The 22,448-nt window shown below is 50.9% G+C and overlaps 1 protein-coding gene across 2 annotated transcripts in view; it reads right to left on the bottom strand.

The window, feature by feature from the left end:
* The window catches only part of TMEM63B (transmembrane protein 63B), an 89,410-nt gene that overhangs the window by 22,636 nt on the left and 44,326 nt on the right, over window positions 1-22,448 (bottom strand). Inside the window, exons 2-5 of one of the 2 annotated variants that reach the window (XM_037895493.2) lie at window positions 15,846-16,044; window positions 13,278-13,357; window positions 7,258-7,296; window positions 11-101 (exon numbers count right to left, since the gene is read on the bottom strand). In XM_037895493.2, coding sequence (XP_037751421.1) covers window positions 11-101; window positions 7,258-7,296; window positions 13,278-13,357; window positions 15,846-16,022 — 387 coding nt within the window. In that variant the 5' untranslated portion in view covers window positions 16,023-16,044. The remainder of the gene's footprint in view (window positions 1-10; window positions 102-7,257; window positions 7,297-13,277; window positions 13,358-15,845; window positions 16,045-22,448) is intronic. The other variant, XM_037895494.2, reaches the window with a different exon arrangement.

Genomic DNA, 22,448 nt, shown 5'->3' with positions numbered 1-22,448 from the left:
TCCTACTCACATTGTCCCTCTGGTCGAAGTCCACGGAGCTGGAGACGGAGGTGAGGCGCTCATAGCGGTCGTGGCTGTCAGAGTGCAGAGCGGATGCCACACTGAAATTACAGGGCGGGTGGGGGGAAAACAATCAAAGGGTTAATGAATGAAAAGAGAGCAGCTCAGCCAGGAAGCAGCACCCAGGAGGTCAGAGGTTAGTCAGAGGTCAGTTTGCCCCAGGCGAGATGGAGAGAGAAGAGCCGCAGAGAGAGGTCAGCAGTTAGTGGAAAGCCCCTCCTCAGACAGCACTGTTCACACTGGAGTACCGGGGGTGTGCTGCAGTGCACAGGGCCAGCCTCACAGACACCCAGCTCTGCCGGCCTTCACAGGGACTGACAGAAGGGGAGTAGGTGTGAGCAGCTTCCCTGTCCTTCCACTCTCCCTGCTAACTCCTCACTCCCAGGCCTGGCTGGAGACACCCGCAGCAGCCCAGACACATTATCAGAGAACATGAAGAGTCTGTGCACGTGCACAGGAGAGAGTGAGGACACAGTAGATTACAGCCATACCCACCAGTGAAGAGGGGCCTGCAGAGGCTGCCACAGGAGGAGAGGTTAGGTCTGTTTAGTTTAGAGAGGCGATGAATAAGAGGGGACCCAATAAAGGGACACACAATAACCAATGGTTGCACGTAGGTCAGTTGGGAGCTCCCGTTTTCCCTTTTATAACCCAACAGCAAGGAGGTGCCCCATGAAATTAAGAGGCAAACTTTAAAACTGATGAAAGGAAGAGATACCCCCACACAATGTGAACAGTACCCTGTGGCACGCCACAGGATATTATTGAGGCCAAGAGCCAAGCAAGGTTAAAAGACAGTAAGAAAGAGACATTTATAGGAATAAATATAAATCACAGTTACTAGCTAGGATAGAAATGTCTGAGGGCTAGACACACTTCAGCTGATCATCAATTGCCAGGGCTTCCCATACTGGGAGGTTATTCTAAAATTATCCCCTAGACTCGAGGGGTTCTTGGTCCTTCTTCGGAGGCATTTGGTGTTAGTGAACGATGTCAGAGATAGGATCCTGGAAAAGATGGACCATTGGGATGGTTCATTTCCTATGTCCTTCTGGATGACTAAGCGGGTTGGTGGGAGAGTGAATTAACATACATACTTTTTTCTTTCTTTCTTTTTTTTTTTTTTTTTTTTTTTTTTGTAAAAAACACACACTGTGTAGCAAATATATTAATGCAAATTATAATAAACTATTTCATTTCCAGGATCGTTCCAAATGGCAGATGAAATTCAATGTTGATAAGTGCAAAGTAACACTCAGTAGAAAAAAAAAAAATCCCAACTTTGCATATATAGTGATGGGTTCTAAGTTACCTGTTACTCCCCCAGAAAGAGATTGTGGGAGTCACCGTAGACAGTTCTCTGAAAACCACTGCTCAGTGCACAGCAGCAGTCAAGAAGGCTAACAGTATTTTAGGAACTATTAGGAAAAGGACAGATAATAAGACAGAAAATATCATAGTGCCCCTATATCAATCCATGGTATGCCCACACCTTGAATACTGTGTTCAGTTCTGGTCACCCCATCTCAAAAAGCTCTGGAACTGGAAAAAGTTCAGAAAAAGGCACTGAGGTCCCTAACTGGGCACTCTCGGGGCTACCCTAAACCTCTACAAGAAGCTGGGAATGGAAGACTGCATGCGTCGCTCCATAATTGTTCCTCCATGATTTTCCCAACTCTTTACCCGGAGTGTTTCTTCCCTTGTTCTCTTATCCTGCCTGCACACCTCCACCATGACTCCCTCTCATGCTCTGCAGACTGATTCAAGAGCAGGGGGGCTTGTGCACAGTGGGAATAGCAGCTTGCCCCCCATTCAAATCGGAAATCCTGGAGCTGGGAAACACAGGGGGAGGCGAAAGGAGAGGTCTGGCTGAGGTTCCTTCCCTGCTCCTCAAAGCCAGGCCCAGCAGAGCTTGCTCAATAGCCTCAACTTGGTCCGTACTGCAGAGTCTGGGTGGAAATCCCTTCTCAAAGGGCTAGGAAAACAGAGGGAAGACGGTGTGTGTAGGGGGCTGGGTTAATAAGAACATAAGAGCGGCAATACTAGGTCAGACCAATGGTCCATGTAGTCCAGTATCCTATCTCTGACAATGGCCCTTGCCAGATGCTTCTGGCAGTTGGAGATTTAGGGACACCCAGGGAGTGGGGTTGTGTCCCTAACCATCTTTGGCTAATAGCCACTGATGTACCTACAGTCCATGAACTTATCTAATTCTTTTTTGAACCAGTTATTGGTTTGGCCTTCACAACATCCCCTGGCAAGGAGTTCCATAGGTTGACTGTGTGCTGTGTGAAGAATACTTCCTTTTGTTTGTTTTAAACCTGCTGTCTATTAATTTCATTGGGTGATTCTTTGTTCTCGTGTTATGTGAAGGGGTAAACAACACTTTTTTACTTTTCCCATACCAGTCATCATTTTATAGACCTCTATCATATCCCCCCATAGTCATGTCCAAGCTGAAGCATGCCAGTCTTTTTAATCTCTCCTCATGTGGAAGCTGTTCTATACCCCTAATTGTTTTTTTGCCCTTCTCAGTACCATTTCAAATTCTAATGTATCTTTTTTGAGATACAGATCTGCATGCAGTATTCAAGATGTGGGTGTACCATGGATTTATATAGTGACATTATTATTATATTTTCTATCTTATTATCTATCCCTTTCCTCATGGTTCCTAACACTTAACTTTTTTTGACTCAGCTGCACATTGAGTGTATGTTTTCAGAAAACTATCCGCAATGACTCCAAGATCTCTTTCTTGAGTGGCAGCAGCTAATTTAGACCCCATCATTTTATATGTATAGTTGGGATTAGGTTTTCCAATGTGCATCACTTTGCATTTAGCAACACTGAATTTCATCTGCTATTTGCCCCCCCGAGTTTAGTGAGATCACTTTGCCACTTTGCAGTCAGCTTTGGACTAAACTATTTTGAGTAATTTTGTATAGTCGGCAAACATTGGCACCTCTCTGTTCACCCCTTTTCCACATCATTTATCTGGGTTAAGCAATTCATGGAGCAATAGTAGGGGAGGAGGTAATTTCTGCCCAGAGGAGATGGTGATGATGGAGGTCAGGATCCTGGAATGCTTTGCATTAGTAGCATCACAGCTGAGAAGGAAACGAGGCCAGAGAACATAGTGGGGGACCTGAACATGCACTTGGAGCTTGAGAAAGTGGGAGTTAGGTTGTTGAGGAAGCAAAGGGGGAGCGTGTGATTACCTGAGGTGGGAGTTATAAATGGCAGGACACTCAGAGAGTTCTAGCAGTGAAGAGGGGAGACCTGGAGATGGCTAAGCCCCGAAAGTCTCCAGTAGGCAGAGACCTGCTTCAAGGAGCACACAACAGCTGGGATACAGCGTACGCTGTGGCAGCTGGGCCTCAGGTCTGCGGCACGGGCCCTGAATCACATAGCAGTTGGCTATGGCAGATTCTGGGGCAGCTTGCTGCCTAAGCGTTCAAAGCTGGCTGATGTGGGACATGCAGAAGGCCTCTCGTTATGAGCAAAGACCAAGATGGCTGTCCACAGATGGGCCACAAGCTCGTTGCTGTTCTGGACAAGGTTGGAGCCGTGGGGCAAAGGAACAGCTGAAGTCACCGAGAAGAAACAGTGGGAGAGTCCCAGCAGGCTAAAATCCTGGAAGGGGAAAGGAGGGATGAATTGAAGGAAGTGGGAAAACCTGACAGCAATAGGAACAGAGGGAAATGTGGAGCCATTCAAACTGGATCCTCATAACAGGCACTACCAGGCAGAGGATCAGATGGAGAAGAGCCCAAAGGAGGTCAGGGGCCCAGCAAGTGACCAAGAAGCAAACGGTCCTCATTACTGATTCCATGGTAAGGCCTATGGCCAGAGACACCTGTGACCCAGTTAAAGGAATTAGGATGATACATGCTGCCTGCCAAGTGTCCTGAGAGGAGACTGGAGAAGAGCAGAGCAGCTCCTGAAGAACTTGGCTCTCCCTCCATCCCAGCTGACACCTACATAGGAATTAATGCCATGAGCGAAGGGTGATTAGAAAGGCTTCAAGGGGTGTGGAAAGAAATGAGGGTGAAGAGCTGATGAGACAGATGCTTGCAGGTCTGAGGCTGCATATGCAGACACACCTCTCCACAGGAGAGAGCTGCTCTCTGCACTGCCCTGGGAGACTCAAACTGGGATCCTGCGCTGAGCTCTGGGCCCCTCAATTCCACATGCCTTATGGCCTGGAGCAGGGAGGGGCTAGCTCCTTTCTCTGGCTCCGTAGCTGGGTGACTGTTCTGTTCCGACTCCTCGGTACCAGAAAGACAAACTGAGGATGTGCAGAAAAGGGCAGCGAGAGACCAATTTGGAGAAAAGAGTAAGGAGGGCTATATCTGACGAGCTTGGCTTGGCAATGAGAGAGAGTGTGAACTGAGTGGGAGGAGGAGGAGAGGGTCTGTTTAGGGAGGGGGGCATAACTAGGAGTAACGCCACAACATTAACAAAAGGATTATTCGAATGACACTCAGGATACACTTCCTGACAGAGAGATACGCTGGGCTCCCACGGAGCGTTGGCAGCCCCAGCAACTAGGACGTTTAACGCCAGGCTGGGCAAAGCTCTAGCAAAACTTGCTGTAGGGCCTGATCCTGCCTGGTCCCCAAGAACCGGTCAAGATGGGACCGGGCAGGCCTTCCCTCCATCTGCATCGTCCGGGATTCGATTTCTGCGCAACTATGACTCACTGGAGAAGTTAATAATCCTGCGCACAGGGAAACAAACACATACAGCACCCACCAGGGGGAGCCAGCGGGCAACGTGTTGCCAGGCAGATGACGGGAAGGTTTGCAGCGGTGTGATGTCGCCGTGATGCAGGCAGCTGCGTGGGTGGGGAGCTCTGCAGGGCTGTGAGCTCCCCACTCCTACCTGAGAGATGCGGGCTGGTCTCCTCCTTATGGCATGCAGCTGGCCTTCTCCTTCGCTTCAGCTGACACCCGCTGGCTGACTCACTGATTGCGCCACGGGGAGGGGAGGGGCGCTCTCCGGTGGCCAGATGACCAGACTGGTGTGTGCAGGGACAGACTGACACAAACACACACCACATGAAGCCGCCAGATATTTGCTAGCAAGGAGCAACGTTACAGTGGGAACCTACCAGGCTCACTGTGGTGCTGCTGCCAGCCATGGAGGAGGAGGGGTCTGGCCGGGGTTTCCTCCCTCAGCTCCATGAATTGGAGGTGAGCCTCACATCAAGGTTCAAACAGCAGGTTGGGGAGAGACCCCCCCCCCCACCCAGAGATCTCATGAGGCTTGTGCCTGCTGCTGGCTGAGAAAGAGGGAGGAAGAACTGGAAGGGTGGGAGAAGCCGTGGAGTCTCTCTGGACGGGTTTGCTCTAGGCCCTGGTAGCGGGTGGCGTGAAAGGTCTGCCCCATCTCTGCTGCCTCGCTCACACTGAGTGGACTCAAAGAGCAACCAGTACCTGCCTGCATCTCCCCGGGCAGCACCCACAGCTGGGTCTGCGCCTCCCCCCAGCCAGCACCTTGGCCAGGAGAGATGGGGCCTCTTTCTAGGTGGGGCCCAGCACCCACATTGTTAGCAAAAAGGCAGATAAGTTAATCTGGGAACAGCTCACCCCACAGCCTCACCAAGTGCAAGATTCAAACACAAGAAAAGCTGCAGGATTTGGCACAAGCACAAGATGCCCTCTCCCTGCATAGGTGCACTTAGCTACAGACAGCAGCCCTCCTCCTGTAGTCCCCACACCGGCAGCACAGCATTAGCCGGAGTCCCACCAGCCAGCCAGGGCACACGTGCAGGAGGATGAGCAACTGGGCACTGGCGCTTCCTGGATCATCCCAAGTGAGCCAGACACACAGAACGAGGGCCAGACGCTTTCTCAAGCCAAAGGCTGCAGACGGTGGCTCTGCACCAAGGACCAAGAGTGCCAGAGTGGGGGAATACAGCAGGACGGTCCTCCGTTACCCATGTGCCATGCCCACAGCCCCTACCAGCTGGCTCCAGCAGCAAGCAGAGCAGCAGTGGGAACTTGACAAGCACAGAGCACTCCCGAGATGAGATCAGTTTCTGTTGCTGCCCTACTCTCCCCTGGCGCTGAGCAGAACTAAGAAGACAGGCACCAGTTTGCTGTGCCACTGTGTACTGCCTCCCACCCTGGTCCTGCGTGACGGTGAGAGCCAATCACCCCCCAGCCAGGATAGACCGTCTAGCCAGTTAAAGCAGCACAAGACAGACTCAACAATCAGACCTAAGCCTCTGACTGCCAGGTGCTGGGGTTGGATGACGGGATGGATCACTTGATGATTGCCTATTCTGTTCATTCCCTCTGAAGCATCTGCTACCAGCCACTGCTGGAAGACAGGATATGGGGCTAGATGGACCTTTGGTCTGACCCAGTGTGGCCATTCTTATGTTCTAGACTGTGGCTCTGTGGGAGATGGAGCATTTTAAAGAAGAAGTCAAAATGCAAAGGGACATCCCCAGTGGGGAAACAAGAAGAACGTGCAGCTGTACGAGGGGCTATTCAGTCTATCTGACCGGCCCACACACTTGCTGCTGGGGTCTACAAGGGGCAATGCCAAGCCAAGGTACCAGATGGTGCTGGCAATGGTTCTGTAATAGGAAGCTCATGTCTGCATTACTGGCTGAGCTGGAGGGAGGGACTGGGGAGATGGGACAGTGCACCAGTGCATTATTCACAGCTGCTTATTCTCTGGGTTTGGTAGCTGAATTCTGGCTCCCCTAGGGCTTATCTGACCAAATCCTAGCTCTGAACAGGGGGTGAGAAAAACCTCTTTCCCTGCTCACCCCAACAGAACAGCAATAATGAAAGGTAGTCTGTATCTAGGGTTCCCTGTTGCCTCACTATCCATAGACACACGGGAAGGGTGGAAGAAAAGATCTAGGGGTAAGTAGTGTGGGGACACAGCCAGCCTTTGGAAACGGGCATGATTTGGTCCGTCCCAGTCCCAGCACACACATGAATTTGTGGTGAAGCAGGGTGAGTGCTGTGGTACCCTCCCAGGATCACTGTGGCGTTACTGTTGTTTGAGAGGGACCAGAACGAGCCCCGTCCCCTTCCCAGCTGTGATGTATGGCTGAAGAGTCTGCATTGATCAGGAGACATTAATCCCAGCCCTGAACCCCTAGCCATTTCCAAAGGAAAAAAAACAGGAGAGAGAGGGAAGGGAAAATACCCTGAAAAAACAACAACATACTATTCCCGCTCCTCTCGCTCTGTCTGCCAGTGCCGCCGCCTGGGGGCAGAGAAACAAAAAGGGAGGGTTAAGACAATGGGAACTTTGCAGCACCCACAGGGAGCCTCCTCGGCCCCAGTAGACACAGCGCCGGGCTGCTCCTCACCATCCTGGGGAGAAACCTGTCAACGATCAGATCAGAGAGAGAAAATAAAAGGAAAAACTTCCTTGCAGCACTCTGTTTCCCAGCACACTGCAGGCTCCTCAGGGCAGGGCCCTGTCATGTTTGTCTGGAAATCTCATGAACACCTCTGGTGCTGGCTCCGTCCGTAACACACACACACCGATCAGATCTGCACTGCAGTAGAGGCGGTCACAAGAAGGGTCTTTAGTTTGGAGTGGGAGACCCTAAGATGCGCTGGGCTTTGGGAAACCTCTCGGATTCTACTTGGGTGTGCATCTAAATCTGGGGTTTTGCAGAACATTTGCCCCATCACTTAAACTACTGCTTCCTCAAACGAAATGAAACAAACGTTGTTTTTCCCTCCTGAGCCAGTGCAAACAGTGTCTTCAAGGACAGATTAGCTTGCTCGGCCTCAGGGAATTAAATAAGGAAATACACAGCAGCCCAGAACGCAGGGAACCCCCAAAACTCCAGGTTCTGTCCCAAATCTAGGACCCACAATATACAAGTGGCTCCTAAATCTAGGACCCACAATATACAAGTGGCTCCTAAATCTGGTGAAATGAGTTCTCCACTCCCTAGTCTTAGTGCAAAACGAGTATAAGGCCCAGGGAACTCATACATACCCATGAGGCTTGGCTCTTTACAAACATGCTGAGTAATCTGTCTGGACATTCCAATAGAGGCCCGCCCTGCCGCAACCAGGAGGGACACTCCTATGACAGCTACAAAAGAAAGGGAAAACACCTGCTGATCTTCAGGAACTGCCCTTCCTGGGAATGTCAGCCCAACTCCAGACCAGACTGGGCCAGCTGCTGAAGAATTGAGCCTGGTGAGCTGAGAGAACTGCACTGACTGGGGCTGCTGATCTGGTGCAGCTGTTCCAGGCTAGGCCAAGATCCCTGCAGGGCGAAGTTAGAAAAACCTGCTGGTCCAGCTTCCCTTCCTGTCTCTCTTTTGTTCCTTCTCTTGAGCGGTTCTTGCGCATGGAGGCCTCTCCCTGCAGTGCTGTCCAGCCAGCTCAGACTGACAGAGAGGGAAGGAGGCCCTGTGTTTTATGTTAGGAGAGGGGACAATTTAGGACAAGAAGCTCCGCCTTTCCTAGAGGCAAAGACCACTGAAGAGGATGGCAAAACCCCACTGATTTGACTCGTGTTCCATTGTCTGGTGCATCCCGAATGGGCTACATGAAAGCGTCACACCGCAGAACTCCCTCCCCGCTGGCAGGGACCAAAGAGTCAGCAGTGATGTGAGGGAAGACCAGGAGCCCTGGCGCCAGGGAAGCACCTATCTGGGAGAGCCTCAGATTGAGGGTGCTGCCCTGTGGCCCTCAATGCAGCCTTCCCCACCACACACTTATGCAGCTGACCCAGCTTCCACCAGCAGCAGTGGAAACAGATCAGGGCCACCCACACACAGTGTGCAAGCTTATAGGATGGTTTAGATTAAGAAATTAGTGGTAGTTACATTTGGGGCCTAAATTAGCCGAAGTGTAGAGGAGTCAGGGGAATGGAGGTTGCGAGTTAGAGAGAAGCTGGAGACAGTAAGATGGGAAAACTGCATTTAGCAAGGACGTGAGCCAGGGTTACTGCGGCGTTATGTTTTGGTTATAACTGCTTCAAGCAGGCTTTTTAAATGAGTGTTTTTGAGAATTGTTAATGTTTTTTATAATTCTGTCTGTATTGATAGTATGGGAAGGACATTGGGTCAGACGTTCATTTACACAACGTGTAATGTAAAGCGCCAATAAGGAGGAGGAGAAAATACAATTATGGTAAGGGGAAGTGTAATGTTAGGTAGTATGATGATGGATTATAAAAGGAGTCATTTTGTTAATTTGGAAGGAGTTCCAACTAATGTTCAAAGGGTCCTCTTAGGTTCCAGGATCATCAGGCTGTTGTCAGTGGACTGATCACTCATTGATTAAGTAGTAATTGCATGCCTGTTTGCTTAGCTAAGCATTTTGCTTTTGAATAAAGTTTGGTTTTATCATTCTAAGTGATGCCTAGTGGTCCTCTGCTAAATGCATTTTCTGTATCCCACCTAGAAGCTCACACCTGAAGACTATGTTGGGCTTTGTTGCACCCTTGTCTTTAACAACTTCAAGTTAACTGGAAACATTTCAGCCTACGGTTCCCAAGGAACCAGCTGCAGAGATCTCCCATCCCCACTCCTGCCGATAGACAAATCGGCCCTATGGGTCCATTTATTGATGAGGCAGAGCAATTTGCATTCCCTTGTGGTGCGACAGAACTCTGGCTGCCTCCTCTCAGCCCCCTTTCCAACCCCAGATTCCTCCTTTGACCTGGGGGATGTAATCTCTTCCCATCCACGTCAGAAGCAAACATAGGATCTGAAAGAATGGCCCTGGCCTCTGCACCAGCTCCCCACTATTATCTGCACAAGACTGGAAGAGGCATTCTCACCATCTCCCTGCCCCGGTCAGGAACAGGAGGCAGCCAGGAAAACCCTCTCAGATATTTTTGTTGTTCCAGCTCCTATCTGTTCTGCATGGAGTGTGTCCCTGCCATGGGTTACCCAAGGGGCAAAAGGTTTGTTTGTCTAATTGAGACTACAGGCCCCCTGTGGCAGGGGCCGTGTCTCTGTACATGGGCTGTACATCAGTGCACAGATACAGAGTGTGTTTGGGCTCTGGCCAGCTGTCACCTTTGGGATCCCATGGGGGCTGGGTTTCTTGTCCCAACCCAAAACTAGCAGCACTTGGGCACCACATTTCACGGTAAAATCCAAAGTGTTCCCTAGGGAAGCAGCACCCCAGTCACCTTTGCCCTGCTGCCTGCCCCGGGATGGATAGGAGAACCTGCTTGTCTGCTAGAAGCCCAGCGTGAAGCAGTTGGAACCTGGCACAGTTCTCAAACTAGTGCCCCCCTCGACTCCCTCGCCGGGATCATGGCTTCCTGCAAACACTCCCACATAGCCCTTCCCTTCCAGTTCACACCAGCCCCCACAAATGGCTGTGCTACTGAGGCTTATGGGGATGCACAGATGGGGATGCTTTGCTGCCAATACCTGCTGCTGTCTCAGCGACTCTCCTCTGGGCCTCCTAGTGCCCTAACTTGCCAGCTGGGCATTATTTGTTCCAGGTTAGCTGCGGCTCTCCTTCCAGTTGGCAGCACCCAGACATAATGCGGTGACTCACAGATAGGTGCTAGCAAGGGCAGCAGGCCATCTGAGCACAGGGCGAGGATCCAACCGCTAGCCAAGCTGTGCCAGTGTAACGCCAACAGACCCCGGTCAGTGGCGGGCGGGATTGAACCTGGGACTTCTGAAGCTTAATGCATGAGCTGCTACTGCATGGCTCTTAGTTGAGGCTGCAGCAGACTCATTAATTTCTAAGTGGTCTAGGTGTCACTAGAAGGGGACAGAGCACCACACCCAGCAGGCATGGGTTGCACCAGGACTAAACTGGACCTCATGGAGCATGCGAGTTGGGGCCCATCCCACACAGGAGTCGGCTCTGAAGGTTCTGGAGGGCACCAATATTCCCAGGTCTGAGGGAGCCAAGTTTGGAGGAAAGGTGTGTTGGTGGGTGGGTGGGAGGAGAGGACCAGGCAGGGAGATTTGAAGTTTGCATAGTTCTCAAAGGGACTGAGCGAGTCAATAGAGAAAAAATGTCCCCCTGGGGAAGGGCACGTGGCCTAAAGCTGAAGAACAAATGAGGTTCCCGGGCAGAGCCACCTCTCAAAGGGGAAGAGCGGACCGGGCCAGTTACAAAGGCAGGCAGTTGGCGCTGGGTATATGAGACAGGCAGTATGGCCCAGGCCAGTGTCTCTCAGCTTTTCAGGCTGGTGACCCCTCATTCTATGCCACGATCCCCCTCAATAAAAAGGAAGAGTAGGAGATGCATCAATGCGAACAGCGCAAAGCCTGGATAGTTCATTTGTGGGTGTGGTTAGCCAGGTGGGTAGAGAATACTGGACCTTGAAGTGTAAGGGCATGTGAGATTTCTTTTGCTTTAGAGTGTAATAACTCTTCCAACTCCTTGCCATGACCCCGACTGCCTTTGGTGACCCCCTGGGGTTCTGACACCCTGGTTGAGAAATGCTACTCTAGAGGACTGAGATTGGCACTGGGAGCCAGAAACCCTCAGGCATGGAGGCAGCTTGAAGTGAAGCTACTTGCCAAAAACACAGCGCCAGTCACTTTCTCCCTGGGGACGGTATCCCCTCCCTGCTCTAAAACAATGCCTCTTACCCTGCCACCCATGCTGCCCTGGCCTCACTGCAGCCACATCACACGGCAGGCTCATTAGCTGCGTGTTCTCGCCCTGGGTCTCACACACCATTGCTGCTGACCAGGTTCCTCCGTCCCATTGAGATCTAGTTGTGGATTACTTTCCCCACAAGGGATCAGCTACGTTTCCTCACGTGGCTACCTCCTGCCTGCTTTCCCCTCATCTCTCTGGGTCCCCTGGTGCTGTTTTCTCTAGCTTTAGTAGCACTCACAGCTCCACCTAAGTAAGGAGGAGACTGAGTAGCTCTGGCGATACAGCTTATTCGAATAAAGGTCCTTGTTCAGTGTTAGAAGAAAACGTCTCTGCCATTCTTTCCCTTGTCATGTAACAAGAGGTGCAAACCAGACTAATCTGAATGCTTAACACACAGAGCAGCGAAGCAAAGGTCAGCCTGGTAGCTTGTACAACGGAAAGTGAAACTGAAAATACATAGAACTCCTTTGCCTCCATTGTGGAAGGCAGTGCAAATACCTGGGACTTGGTTCTTCCGAGATTCTCTGAGCGCTTCGTTCCCCAATGGAACTAACGTACCTGGGTGCAATGGCCCAGAGAGCACAGAACCCTTTCTAAAGGCTGTCTCTGACGGAGCTGAACAGCGTTTGAACACAAGATCATCTAGCAGCTGGGATTTGAAACAAAGAATGTCATGGAACAAGGAGACCAGCGCAGCCCCTGAAACTACTCTGCCTCTTGTTGCTTCACTGTTGAGCTGGCATCCTGCGACAAACTCAACAACATTCACATACTCTTCTTCCATTTCAGTAAAGAAAGTCATACCCAGCAGGGATCTTTAGACACCTCCTCCAGCTGGTACACTGCACTTTATCATCAGAACCCTCGGCTCAGTCCTTCAGCCAGTTTTCAGTCCACACGGCAGTGTCTTAGCCAAGCCACGTTCAATTATATTTTAAGACTAAGATTCCATTAGCAGTTAGGAAAAAAGGTTTCCCTTCAGCCACCAACACAGCCATCAATAACTTCACTTGGATCCCTTCTCCAGACTCACTTTGCTCATGCTTCCAGCTCAGAGCCCTGCTCCTGAGCCATCCACGCTTGGCTACCTTTGCTTTCTCAGATTTAGTGCCATGACCTATAAAGCTAAGAACTACAGTACCTGAAAAGCCAGTCCGTGACTCCCAATCTACTTAAAAAGAAATCAGTCAGTACAATCACCTCCAGCTGCATTGCTAACAAAGCAGGTAGTGTGTCAGACCTTGCCCTCCCCGAACCTCTTCCCCATCCCACCCTTTTCCTTGCCCATCCCTGGCTGGGCCATTGCTGGGCCTTTCCACAAGGCAGGGAGCTGCCTTGTGTTGTAGAGCCTGCAAAGCATCATGCACACAGTAGCTGTAGGAATCATAAATCATACATTGCAATCTTATCTCCAGAGCCACCAGAGGTTTGCTCCTGCACAGAAATGAAGTCAGAATGACAAAGGGCTGGCATGTTGGGCTGCAGGGACTCCCCCTGTTCCTGGGATGTATGGGGTTAAACCAACCTGAGCACCACTCCTTCCCCACCCACCCCTGCCATCTGGGCACACAGCAAAGGGTTTAACCCTGTAACCCGTTTGCTTCAAGCCCACCCCCATCCTGACCTTACCTGTCAGCATCAGTCACCAGGGCCAGACGTCCATAGTCCCAGGCTACTTTACGCAAGATCGAAAAGACAAACAACAGTGCCTGTAAAAGTGCCAAGGAGAAGCTATGAGACAAGGCCCCCTCTGGCTGGGGGAGCAGCCCTCCCTGACTCCTGCCCTCCCAGCCGTCTGCCTGGCACGGAGAGAACAATGGCAGGGGACAGAGGAAGCAGCTGGATCTGTGCTTGGCTTGCTTGTGTGGCATAAGAAATTGGACCCTTGTCACTCAGGTGTGGCAGCAAGGCCTGGGAAGAGAGGAGCAGACGGGGAAGTGGGATCCAACTTCACAAGCACAAGATCCCCCCAGTGACCACGTTCGCGCTATCACAGCTTGACCTGCTGTCAGAGGTGGTAGCACTACAGAGCGGGCGTCTGGCTCTGCTTGGGTGCCTCATCTACTGCAGCTGAATGAACGAATGGCAGCGTCCTACAGGGGAGTAAAAGCTTCCCGGAGGCCTGCTCTTGGTGGGGGTGGGGAAAAGATACAGCGTGATGTGGGGGTGGCCACAGCTCGACCTGCAGAGCTCTGCAGGGTGGATCTCCCATCTGGTGGGCAGAGGGGTGGCCCACAGGAAGTACAGTCCCCGCATGCAATGTGCTATGACCTGAGTGAGCGGGTCGCGCTGCGTATTGGGCCTGGAGTCTCTGTGGGTAGCACCATCCCTGAATCAGAAGGGAGAAGGGTGCACTGCAGAACTCCTGGACTCCAAGGGGGCTCCAATCTGCTCTGTTCCGTCTGTGCTGGGTGCAGCCCTGCAGTTCCTGACAAGGCACCAACATGGCTCTTTTTTGGGCACCTTGGCATCTACACCCAGAAAACGGGACTCTGGGATGCAGAATTGTCTGCATCTGTTCCCTGGAGCGAGTCTGTAGCATTCTCCCACGACAGCCCGGAGCTCCGGTACCTGCCCCAGCTGCCATCCCACTCCAAGAGTGGCTGGGAACTTCACTGCTTGCATATTACAGCTCCTTCCTCTGAAAGAACCCCACAGCAGGGCTTGGTAGTATTCACCCTCAGCTGATCCCATCCCAGCCTGGAAATGCATCCGAGCAGGACAGGGGCTGTGAGGAGACAAGCCAGCCACGAGCAGCGTGTGCCCACAGCTTACGACGGAAGCCTGCCGCACCAGAGAGGTGGATCCAACGCAGACACCCCAGATGAAGGAGCTCTGTGAATTTGGTCGTGGGGTGGGGGGCGGGGGGCAGGGGGCACTGTTAGCATTGGGGCCTAGCCCTGGCTGGAGGTCCCACAGGAGCGGCTGCTGGCTGATGCACAGGCAGAGTGAAAGCATGCTGGGTCATCCATCCTGCCAGCCACGCACACAGATCAAGGCTGTGTTTGTCCAACACCTAGCACAATGGGGACCGGATCCATGACTAGGGCTCCGAGGCACTATGGTAATACAAATCAATAATAATAATAATAACAACAACAGGTGGTGACCTGCCCTGTTCTCCAGAGCACAAACAGATGAAACCTTGCCGCCTCCCAAGCCCCGATATCACTAGCGGAGGTCAAGCCATCTGTTCTCAGACTACGCAGGAAGCGGCAAAAGAATCAGAGAAGGGCTTAGGGGCTGGCAAGGCAGGAAAGCCCAGTGTCTTGGCATTAGGTTGGCCCTAGTCAGATACATAGCCCTAGTGGCCACCCTAAACCTCCACATTCCTGACCCTGACCCTCTCCCCATCCCAGTCTTCCTGCCTGTCAAGTTCAGGCCGCTCCTTAGCGCGACATGAGCTAGGGCTGGAGGAACGCGGCACGAGGCCGGGCTGGGGAGGCCTGAATCAGAGTCTGCTCATCAGATCGTCCCAGCTGGCCCTAACTGGCCCCCTCGTTGGCAGCCCCGCCAGAGAAGCCAAAGGACTGAATGGACCACGGAGAGTGAGCTCCCTGGCGCTGTTCCTTCTGGTGGGGCTGCCGGGCAAGCTCGCCCTGCCTGCACTGCGCCACGCCATTTCAGCAGGGACACAGTCACGGCATTTTTTTCTTAAAGCTATTGAAAAAAAACCCAAACATTGTGCTTTGATGACGGAGAGCCAGGGTTCTCCAGCTGGCCAGCCTACCGCTGCCAGGGGAGGGGGCTGCGTTAGAGCAGCACATGGGTGGGTAAGGAGAAGTAGGAAGAACAATACTGTGCTTTTCTAGAGACTGGGTTGTCAAAGCACTTGGCAGATGCTAATTGAATTTCAGAACCACACCGCCTCTGGGAGGTCAGTGTCATTAACCTTATCTCACCAACGGGAAACTGAGGCACAGGGCAGTCAAGTGACCTGCCCATGGTCACAGAGGAGCCAACAGCAAAAGCTGAGAGGAGAATTCAGGAGTCCTAGCTCTAACCACTCCTTGGCAACCAGGGCCAGGAGTCCTGACTCCCGTGCGTCCCAGCTCCAATGAGTAGATTACACTCCTCCTCCCACACCTGGGGATAGAACCCCGGAGTTCTGAATAGTTATGTCCATCCTTCATCCTCACAGCCGTGCCCTCCCCTCCCCCAGCAAACGGCAGCCGCACAATGGTGTGGGAGACTTACCAGAAAGCACATGAAGTCAAGGGCTAGGACGGTGGGCACTCCCCCAAAGGGCAAGCCCTGCAGCACAGTGCTGCGGATGCGGGCACTGTAGCAGTAATCCTTCGTGCTGTTGTTACAGCCGGTGACTTTGCAGGTGGCTCCTGCCGAGCCCAGGGTGGCAAACAGGAAGGGAAGCATCTCTACTGCCTCATCGTCTTACCTGGAGGAGGGGGGGGAAAAGGCACAGTTAGAAACACACCTGACCAACTAGTCAGCAGCCCGCTTAACAGGAGGTAGCGGCAGATGAGGAGCAATCAGGGCCAGCTCACCCATTGCCATCTCCCGCATCCTCCAGCCTCCTCTGCGCAGCAGCCTCTTGCATTACAGTTTCCAAGGGAGCTGGCTAATGAAGTTACTAACTGGCCAGCGATCACGTGTGGGAAGTCCTGGAGAACCAGGAAGGTACCAAAAGACTGGGGAAGAGGAGACCTACTTTGCTTCAGTCTTCTCTCAAAAAACAACACGTGACCAGACAACTAGCAAAGTTACCACAGACAATAAAGGGGAAGGGATGCAGCTCGGGATAAGTAAAAAACACATCAGAGATCTTCTGACCAATCTGAATTAATTCAGATCAGCGAGGCCTGATGCTATTCACCCCAGAGTGCTGAAAGAATTAGCTGAAGAAATCTCAGAGCCATTGGCAATAATATTTGCCAACTCATGGATGAGAGAAGAGGTCCCAGAAGACAGGAGAAGGGCTAACGTGGTGCCCATCTTTTAAAAGGGGGAAAGAGGAGCTGGGAGCTCTAGACCAGTCAGCCGGACTTTGATACCTGCAAAGCTACTAGAGCAATGTAAAAAACATTCAATTTGCAAATACCTGGAGGATGAAGGGGTAGTCACGAGCAACCAGCATGGATTCACCAAGAACAAATCACGTCAGACCTGCTTGATTTCCTTCTCTGACAGGATAACTGGTTTGAGGGATAGGGGGAATGCAGTGGACATATTGTACCTGGGCTTCAGCAAGGCTTTTGACACAGTCCCATGTGACATTTGATAAGCGTGCTGGAGAAACACGGACTTGGCGGAGCTACCATTCAGTGGATACATAGTTGGTTAAACAACCACAACAAAGAGTAGCTATTAATGGAATGATGTCAGATTGGAGAGAGGTCTCAAGTGGGGTTCCACAGGGATCTGTTCTGGGCCCCATGTTGTTTAACATCTTTATTAATGACCCGGATGCAGGAACAGCGATCAAGTTTGCAGATGACACAAAGCTGATGAGGGCTTGCCAATACTTGGGAGGATAGAGCTAAAATGTAGAGGGATCTTGATAAATTGGAGAACTGGGCTAGAGACAACAAAATGAAATTCAACAAAGACACATATACAGTGCTACACATAGTCAAGAAAAACCAAATGCACTAATACAACATGGAGGAGAACTGGCGTGGCAGCAGCACTGTTGAGAAGGATTTGGAGTTGTGGTGGATCACAACCTCAACATGAGTCAGCAATGCAATGCTGCTGCAAAAAAAGCAAATGCAGTTTTGGGCTGCATTAACAGAGGCATCGCATGCCAGTCACGGGAGGCGATAGTAACGCTCTACTCGGCACTGGTTAGGCCTCAGCTGGAGAACTGTGTCCAAGTTTGGTCACCAATGTATAGAGACTGGAAAGGATCCAGAGGTGAGCAACAAAGGTGATCAAAGGGATTGAACACAAGCCATATGTGCAAAAGCTGAAGGAACTGGGTATGTTTAGTTCGGAGAAGAGATTGAGGGGCGACATGATACTTGAAAGGCTGCCATAAAAAAAGATGGAGAAAAGTTGTTCTCTCTTGCCATACAGGGCAGGACACGAGGCGATGGGTTCAAACTACAGCATAGCAGATTTAGATTAAATCTCAGGAAAAACTTCCTAGCTGTGAGAACAGTAGGAGAATGGAACAGACTGCCCAGGGAGGCTGTGGACACTCCTTCACTGGAGGTTTTCAAAAGGAGGCTGGATCCATCTGTCTGGGATGGTTTAGACACAACAAATCCTGCAGCTTGGCAGGGGGTTAGACTAGACGACCCTTGCGGTCCCTTCTAACCCTATGATTCTATGATGTGATACTGGGAGCAGAGCAATCCTGGCAATTGCTGCCCTGGGAGCCCAACCTTGTAACGCTACAGAAACAATAGAACTGCAGCAGGGCCCCTTGAATACAGTAATGCAGCACTTAAGAGCCTCTCGCACTTGGACTCCTCCCTCTCCCAGTGTAATCACCAGCAATCTGGTAACTTCAGTCCCCTTCTCTATGGCAGCTAGAAACGGCCAACCAAGGAACACCTGACACACCCATACAGGAGACCAAGGGGCAGAAAATGGCTTGGGATTTTTAGTTCAGTTGGTCAGAAAAACTCCTGGAAACCTTAAAAGTGTCCTGGACTGTGCAATGGTCAGCAGGAGACAGACAGACACTTCTTCACTGGCCTGGAAGCAGCTCTGTGGACCACATGGAAACGGGCAGTGGATCACAGTTTCAGAAGCAGTGACTAGAACAGAAGCAGCATTAGGGTGGTTTATAAAGGACCTAGCACCACACTGGGATGTTGGCTCATTACTGACCAAGAGGAAAAAAAGTTCCCCTTGCTGAATGGCCAAACACTACTTCCTTGAATGCTTGGGTTTTTCGGGAACATCTCCCATCCAAGTCCTAAGCCAGCCCCACCCTGTTTAGCTTGAGCGTTCGATCATCATCACAGCACAAGGCTGTCTGGATGCTGGTCCATGGGAAGGAAGATTTGCTGCTGTGTCCCACGAGATCTTGCTTGAGAAATGAATCCCCCATTGGATCAGCTGAGCCATAGTCACATGGATTTGAGCTGGCGGAAGAACAGTAAACAAAAGGCCATGACAAAACAGCAGCGTACTGATTGGCTAGAGGTGTCCAGTGGGAACTGGGAGGAGGCTGGGATTTTATTTAAGAGCATCACTTATGATCTGGAAAAGAAGCCAAACATCACCTTAAATTAAATTCACAGATAAGCATAAGAGAGAGGGGGTGCTGACATCATCAGAGAGGAGAGGGAAAAGCAGGACAGCAGGGGCAAGCTGCGACAAAGTGATCAGGGACTAATAACATGAGAGCCAGCCAGCTTTATTCATCCTGGCATAATGAATGAGAAACAGATACTAGGTGGGAGGGAGAGACCTGGGCAGCTCAGAGCAACCTGGGTGAATAAAGCAGGCAGCAGGTGACACAGGAGCCTGCAATGGAGCCCAGCAGCAAAATTAAATAAGGACCCCTGCGATTTTGGGCTGCGTGCAGATCAGAGAGCGGAGGCCCTGTCCGATATAGCGCTGGAGAAACCCCACCTCAAATACTGCAGCCGGCTCTGAGCAAGACCCTCACAACAGGGTATCAACAAACCTGGAAGGCCTGATTCAACAGCCATTGGAGTCAATGGGACTCTTTCCACCAACTTCAATGGGCTCTAAATAGGAACCTTACAGATCATCTAAAAATGGTAAGAAGCTGGAGGGAAATATGAAAATGACAATTAAAGGGGAAAATGGTAACACTCTGCTAGAAATCAGAGCTATGAACATCAGGAGGGGGAAAGCGACCAGAGAGGGAGTCAAGGAGAAGCGATAGAGTGAAATGGCAGAAGAGGAGTATCAAAAACCTTCTTGGCTAAGATCTAGGAGGCCACAGGGCAGTGTCGCAAGGGAAGGGCTAAAACTCCATCAGTCGGGACGTTCAAAACTAGACTGGATAAAGGACCAGGAAAAGTGCTGGAGGGAGCAATGCATGAGTAAGTAGGCATCAGCTTACACTCCAGGGGATCGGGAAAGGGCAGAGATTAGTAATTTATAGACAGACCCAAGTCAAAAGAGAGAAAGAATAGCTCCATCACCCTCACACACACAACACCAGCACCATCAGCAGGAACTAACTCAATTAGCATCGATTAGCCCTCTTGTAGGTAGCTTCACTCTAAGGACTGCATGGGCAATGGAGATCCAACTCCTCTCTAGAGGTAGGTCCCTCCAGGGCAGGACATGGGGGAACCTTGCTTTGTCCTATGGCTGCCTGGGCTCTGTGTATCATTTTCTTCAGCTGTGTCCATCAGATCCATGCATGGGCAGAGGTGAGGATGGGAGCAGTGCCTGGTCAGAAGGGGGCAGGGAGGGGTAGAGGGAGGGACCCTGAGGAGCTGTAAGGGCAAAACCCTTAAAAAGCAAACCCTGGTTAGGCTCCAGAGATGGTTAGCTTGAAAGAGCCTTGCTCTGAGGTAAACCAGACTGCTCAGTGGTCAGCCATGTAGCCTGCAGAGATGCGCCTAAGCTTCCTCGCAGCTCAGAGCATGGTTTCCCCTGAGACTCACTCCTCACCTCTTCATGCAACATCCGCAGCTGCATAGTAATTAGCCTTGCTTAGCTCAGCCCCATCCACAGTAACAGGGCTGAACGGCTGTCAATACTGCCAGTTAGATACAGGTCAGGCAAGAAAGGACCATGACAGTAAGAAGGAAGAGGTGCTTGGGGCACCTGGCACCAGGTGTATGTGAATGCCTGGGCCAGGGGAGCCCTGGATGTGCCATCTGTGCATTCGTGCCTCCCAAGGGTCAGTTCCATGTGGCCCAGCAGCCCTTCACACAGTTTGGTTCTGTCTGCGGCTCCCAATGACCGACAGGGGCAATCACAAAGGCGCCTGGGTGCTCATGCTAAAGGCCAATTAGAGTGGCACTGGCAAAGCCACGGGCTAGCAGACTTGCACAGCTGCAACACGCCGCTCTCAGGAACTGGAGCATGCAGACCATCTGAATCCCCAGGAAATCATTCACAGGATTTCCGAGGAGAAACGTATCGAGGTGGGGAGGAGACACCAGGCAAAGCTGCCTGAACCCGGGAGCCAAACACAGGCTCAGAAGCTGGAGGTGAGGTCAGAAGCTGGCTCTGGGGATCTTGCAGTGAGAGTGGGAGCCTTAACCTCTGAGACTCCAGTTTCCTCCTTGCCCCAGGCTGCAAATGATTGACAATGGCAGGATGGCTGGTCAACGGCCCCTGTGTGAGATGAGCTGGGGACATTGGAACAGACTCACAAAAGGTATTTAGGCTCCTAACGTCCATTGAATTCAATTGTCATTTGCAGTGAAGAAGAAGAGCTCTCTTAAGCTTGTCTCTTCCATCAACAGATGTTGGTCCAATAAAAGATATTACCTCTCCCACCGTGTCTCTCTCATTGAATACAATGGAAGTTAGGAGCCAAAATACCTTTGCGATTTGGACCATAGCAATTGCCATTCTGGATCAGCCCAGAGGTCCATCTAGCCCTGTATCCTCTCTGTGACAGGACCAGATGCTTCAGAGGAAAGCGTAATGATCCCTGTAGCAGGCAATTGCGGAAAAATCCATCTATAGGGAAGTGTCTTCCTAGCCTCGTCAGGTGAAGGCTGGCACATGCCCTGAAACAGGAGGGTTTCTGTCCTCTCCATTGTACCTCTGGATGGCCTCATTAACAACAGAAAGGTCAACACTTTTTTTTTTTAATCCTGCTACACTCTTGGCCTCAGTGACTTCTTGTGACCGTGATTTCCGCAGGCTAATTATGCCAAAACAGACCATATTCTTTTATCCATATTAAAATCTATTCCCTTTCAATTTTCCTTACACCTGCGTTATAAGAAAGCGTAAATGAGGCCATGTCTACACTAGAGACCTTACAGCAGCACCGCTTCACTGATGCGGCTGCGCCAGTGCCAGGTCTCCCGCATAGTCACTCTATGCTTACAGGAGAGAGCTCTCCCATTGGCATAATTAACCACCCCAATGAGCAGCGGTAGCTATGTCGGTGGGAGAGCTTCTGCTGCTGACATACTGCTATCCACACCAGTGCTTCTCTTGGTATAACTTGTGTCAGTCGGGGTGTGTTTTTTTCATACCCCAACTAACCAAAGTGCTAGCGTAGACATAGCCTAAGAGCATCCACTCTCCCTTCCCTAGATCATTCTTTCTTTTATACACCATTATGCCCACATATATGTGCTTCCTCTCTGAACTAAACAGTCCCAGTTATTTTGATCTCTCTTCATGCAAAGTTTCTCCCAGCCTCTGCTCATTCTTCTTGCCCATCTCTGAATACCTCCTCTGCCTGCAAGGTTTTTTCTGACCTACTAGATGAGGCTGTGCCACTGATTTACATAATGGCATCATAATATTTTCAGTACTTTTCTCTATCCTACTCCTCATGCATCTGAGGATCGTGAGCAGAAGTCGTTAATGAACCATCCTAGTCTTTCCCCTGAGTAATAGTTAATTTAAAACCCTGCGATGGCTGAGCAATATACAAATTATTCCTTTCAATGTGCATTCCCTTGCATTTCTCAATATTGAGTTTCATCTACCATTATTTTGCCCATTCACTTAGCTGTATGTCATGTCACTCTAGAGTTCCTTAGTCTTCTCTGGTCCTGACTAACCTAAATAATTCCATGCCATGTGCTGATTTGGCTACTTCTTTGCTCACCCCCCTGCCCAGAGCATTAATAAATATATTTAATAACACATCTTAGTACGGAACCTTGTGGTACCCTGCTTTCAACCTTTTGCTATGTTGAAAATTTG

Source organism: Chelonia mydas, chromosome 3 (assembly GCF_015237465.2).
Source record: "Chelonia mydas isolate rCheMyd1 chromosome 3, rCheMyd1.pri.v2, whole genome shotgun sequence".
In the NCBI taxonomy this organism is placed as follows: Eukaryota; Metazoa; Chordata; order Testudines; family Cheloniidae; genus Chelonia; species Chelonia mydas.
This window is presented reverse-complemented; position numbering and strand designations above follow the sequence as displayed.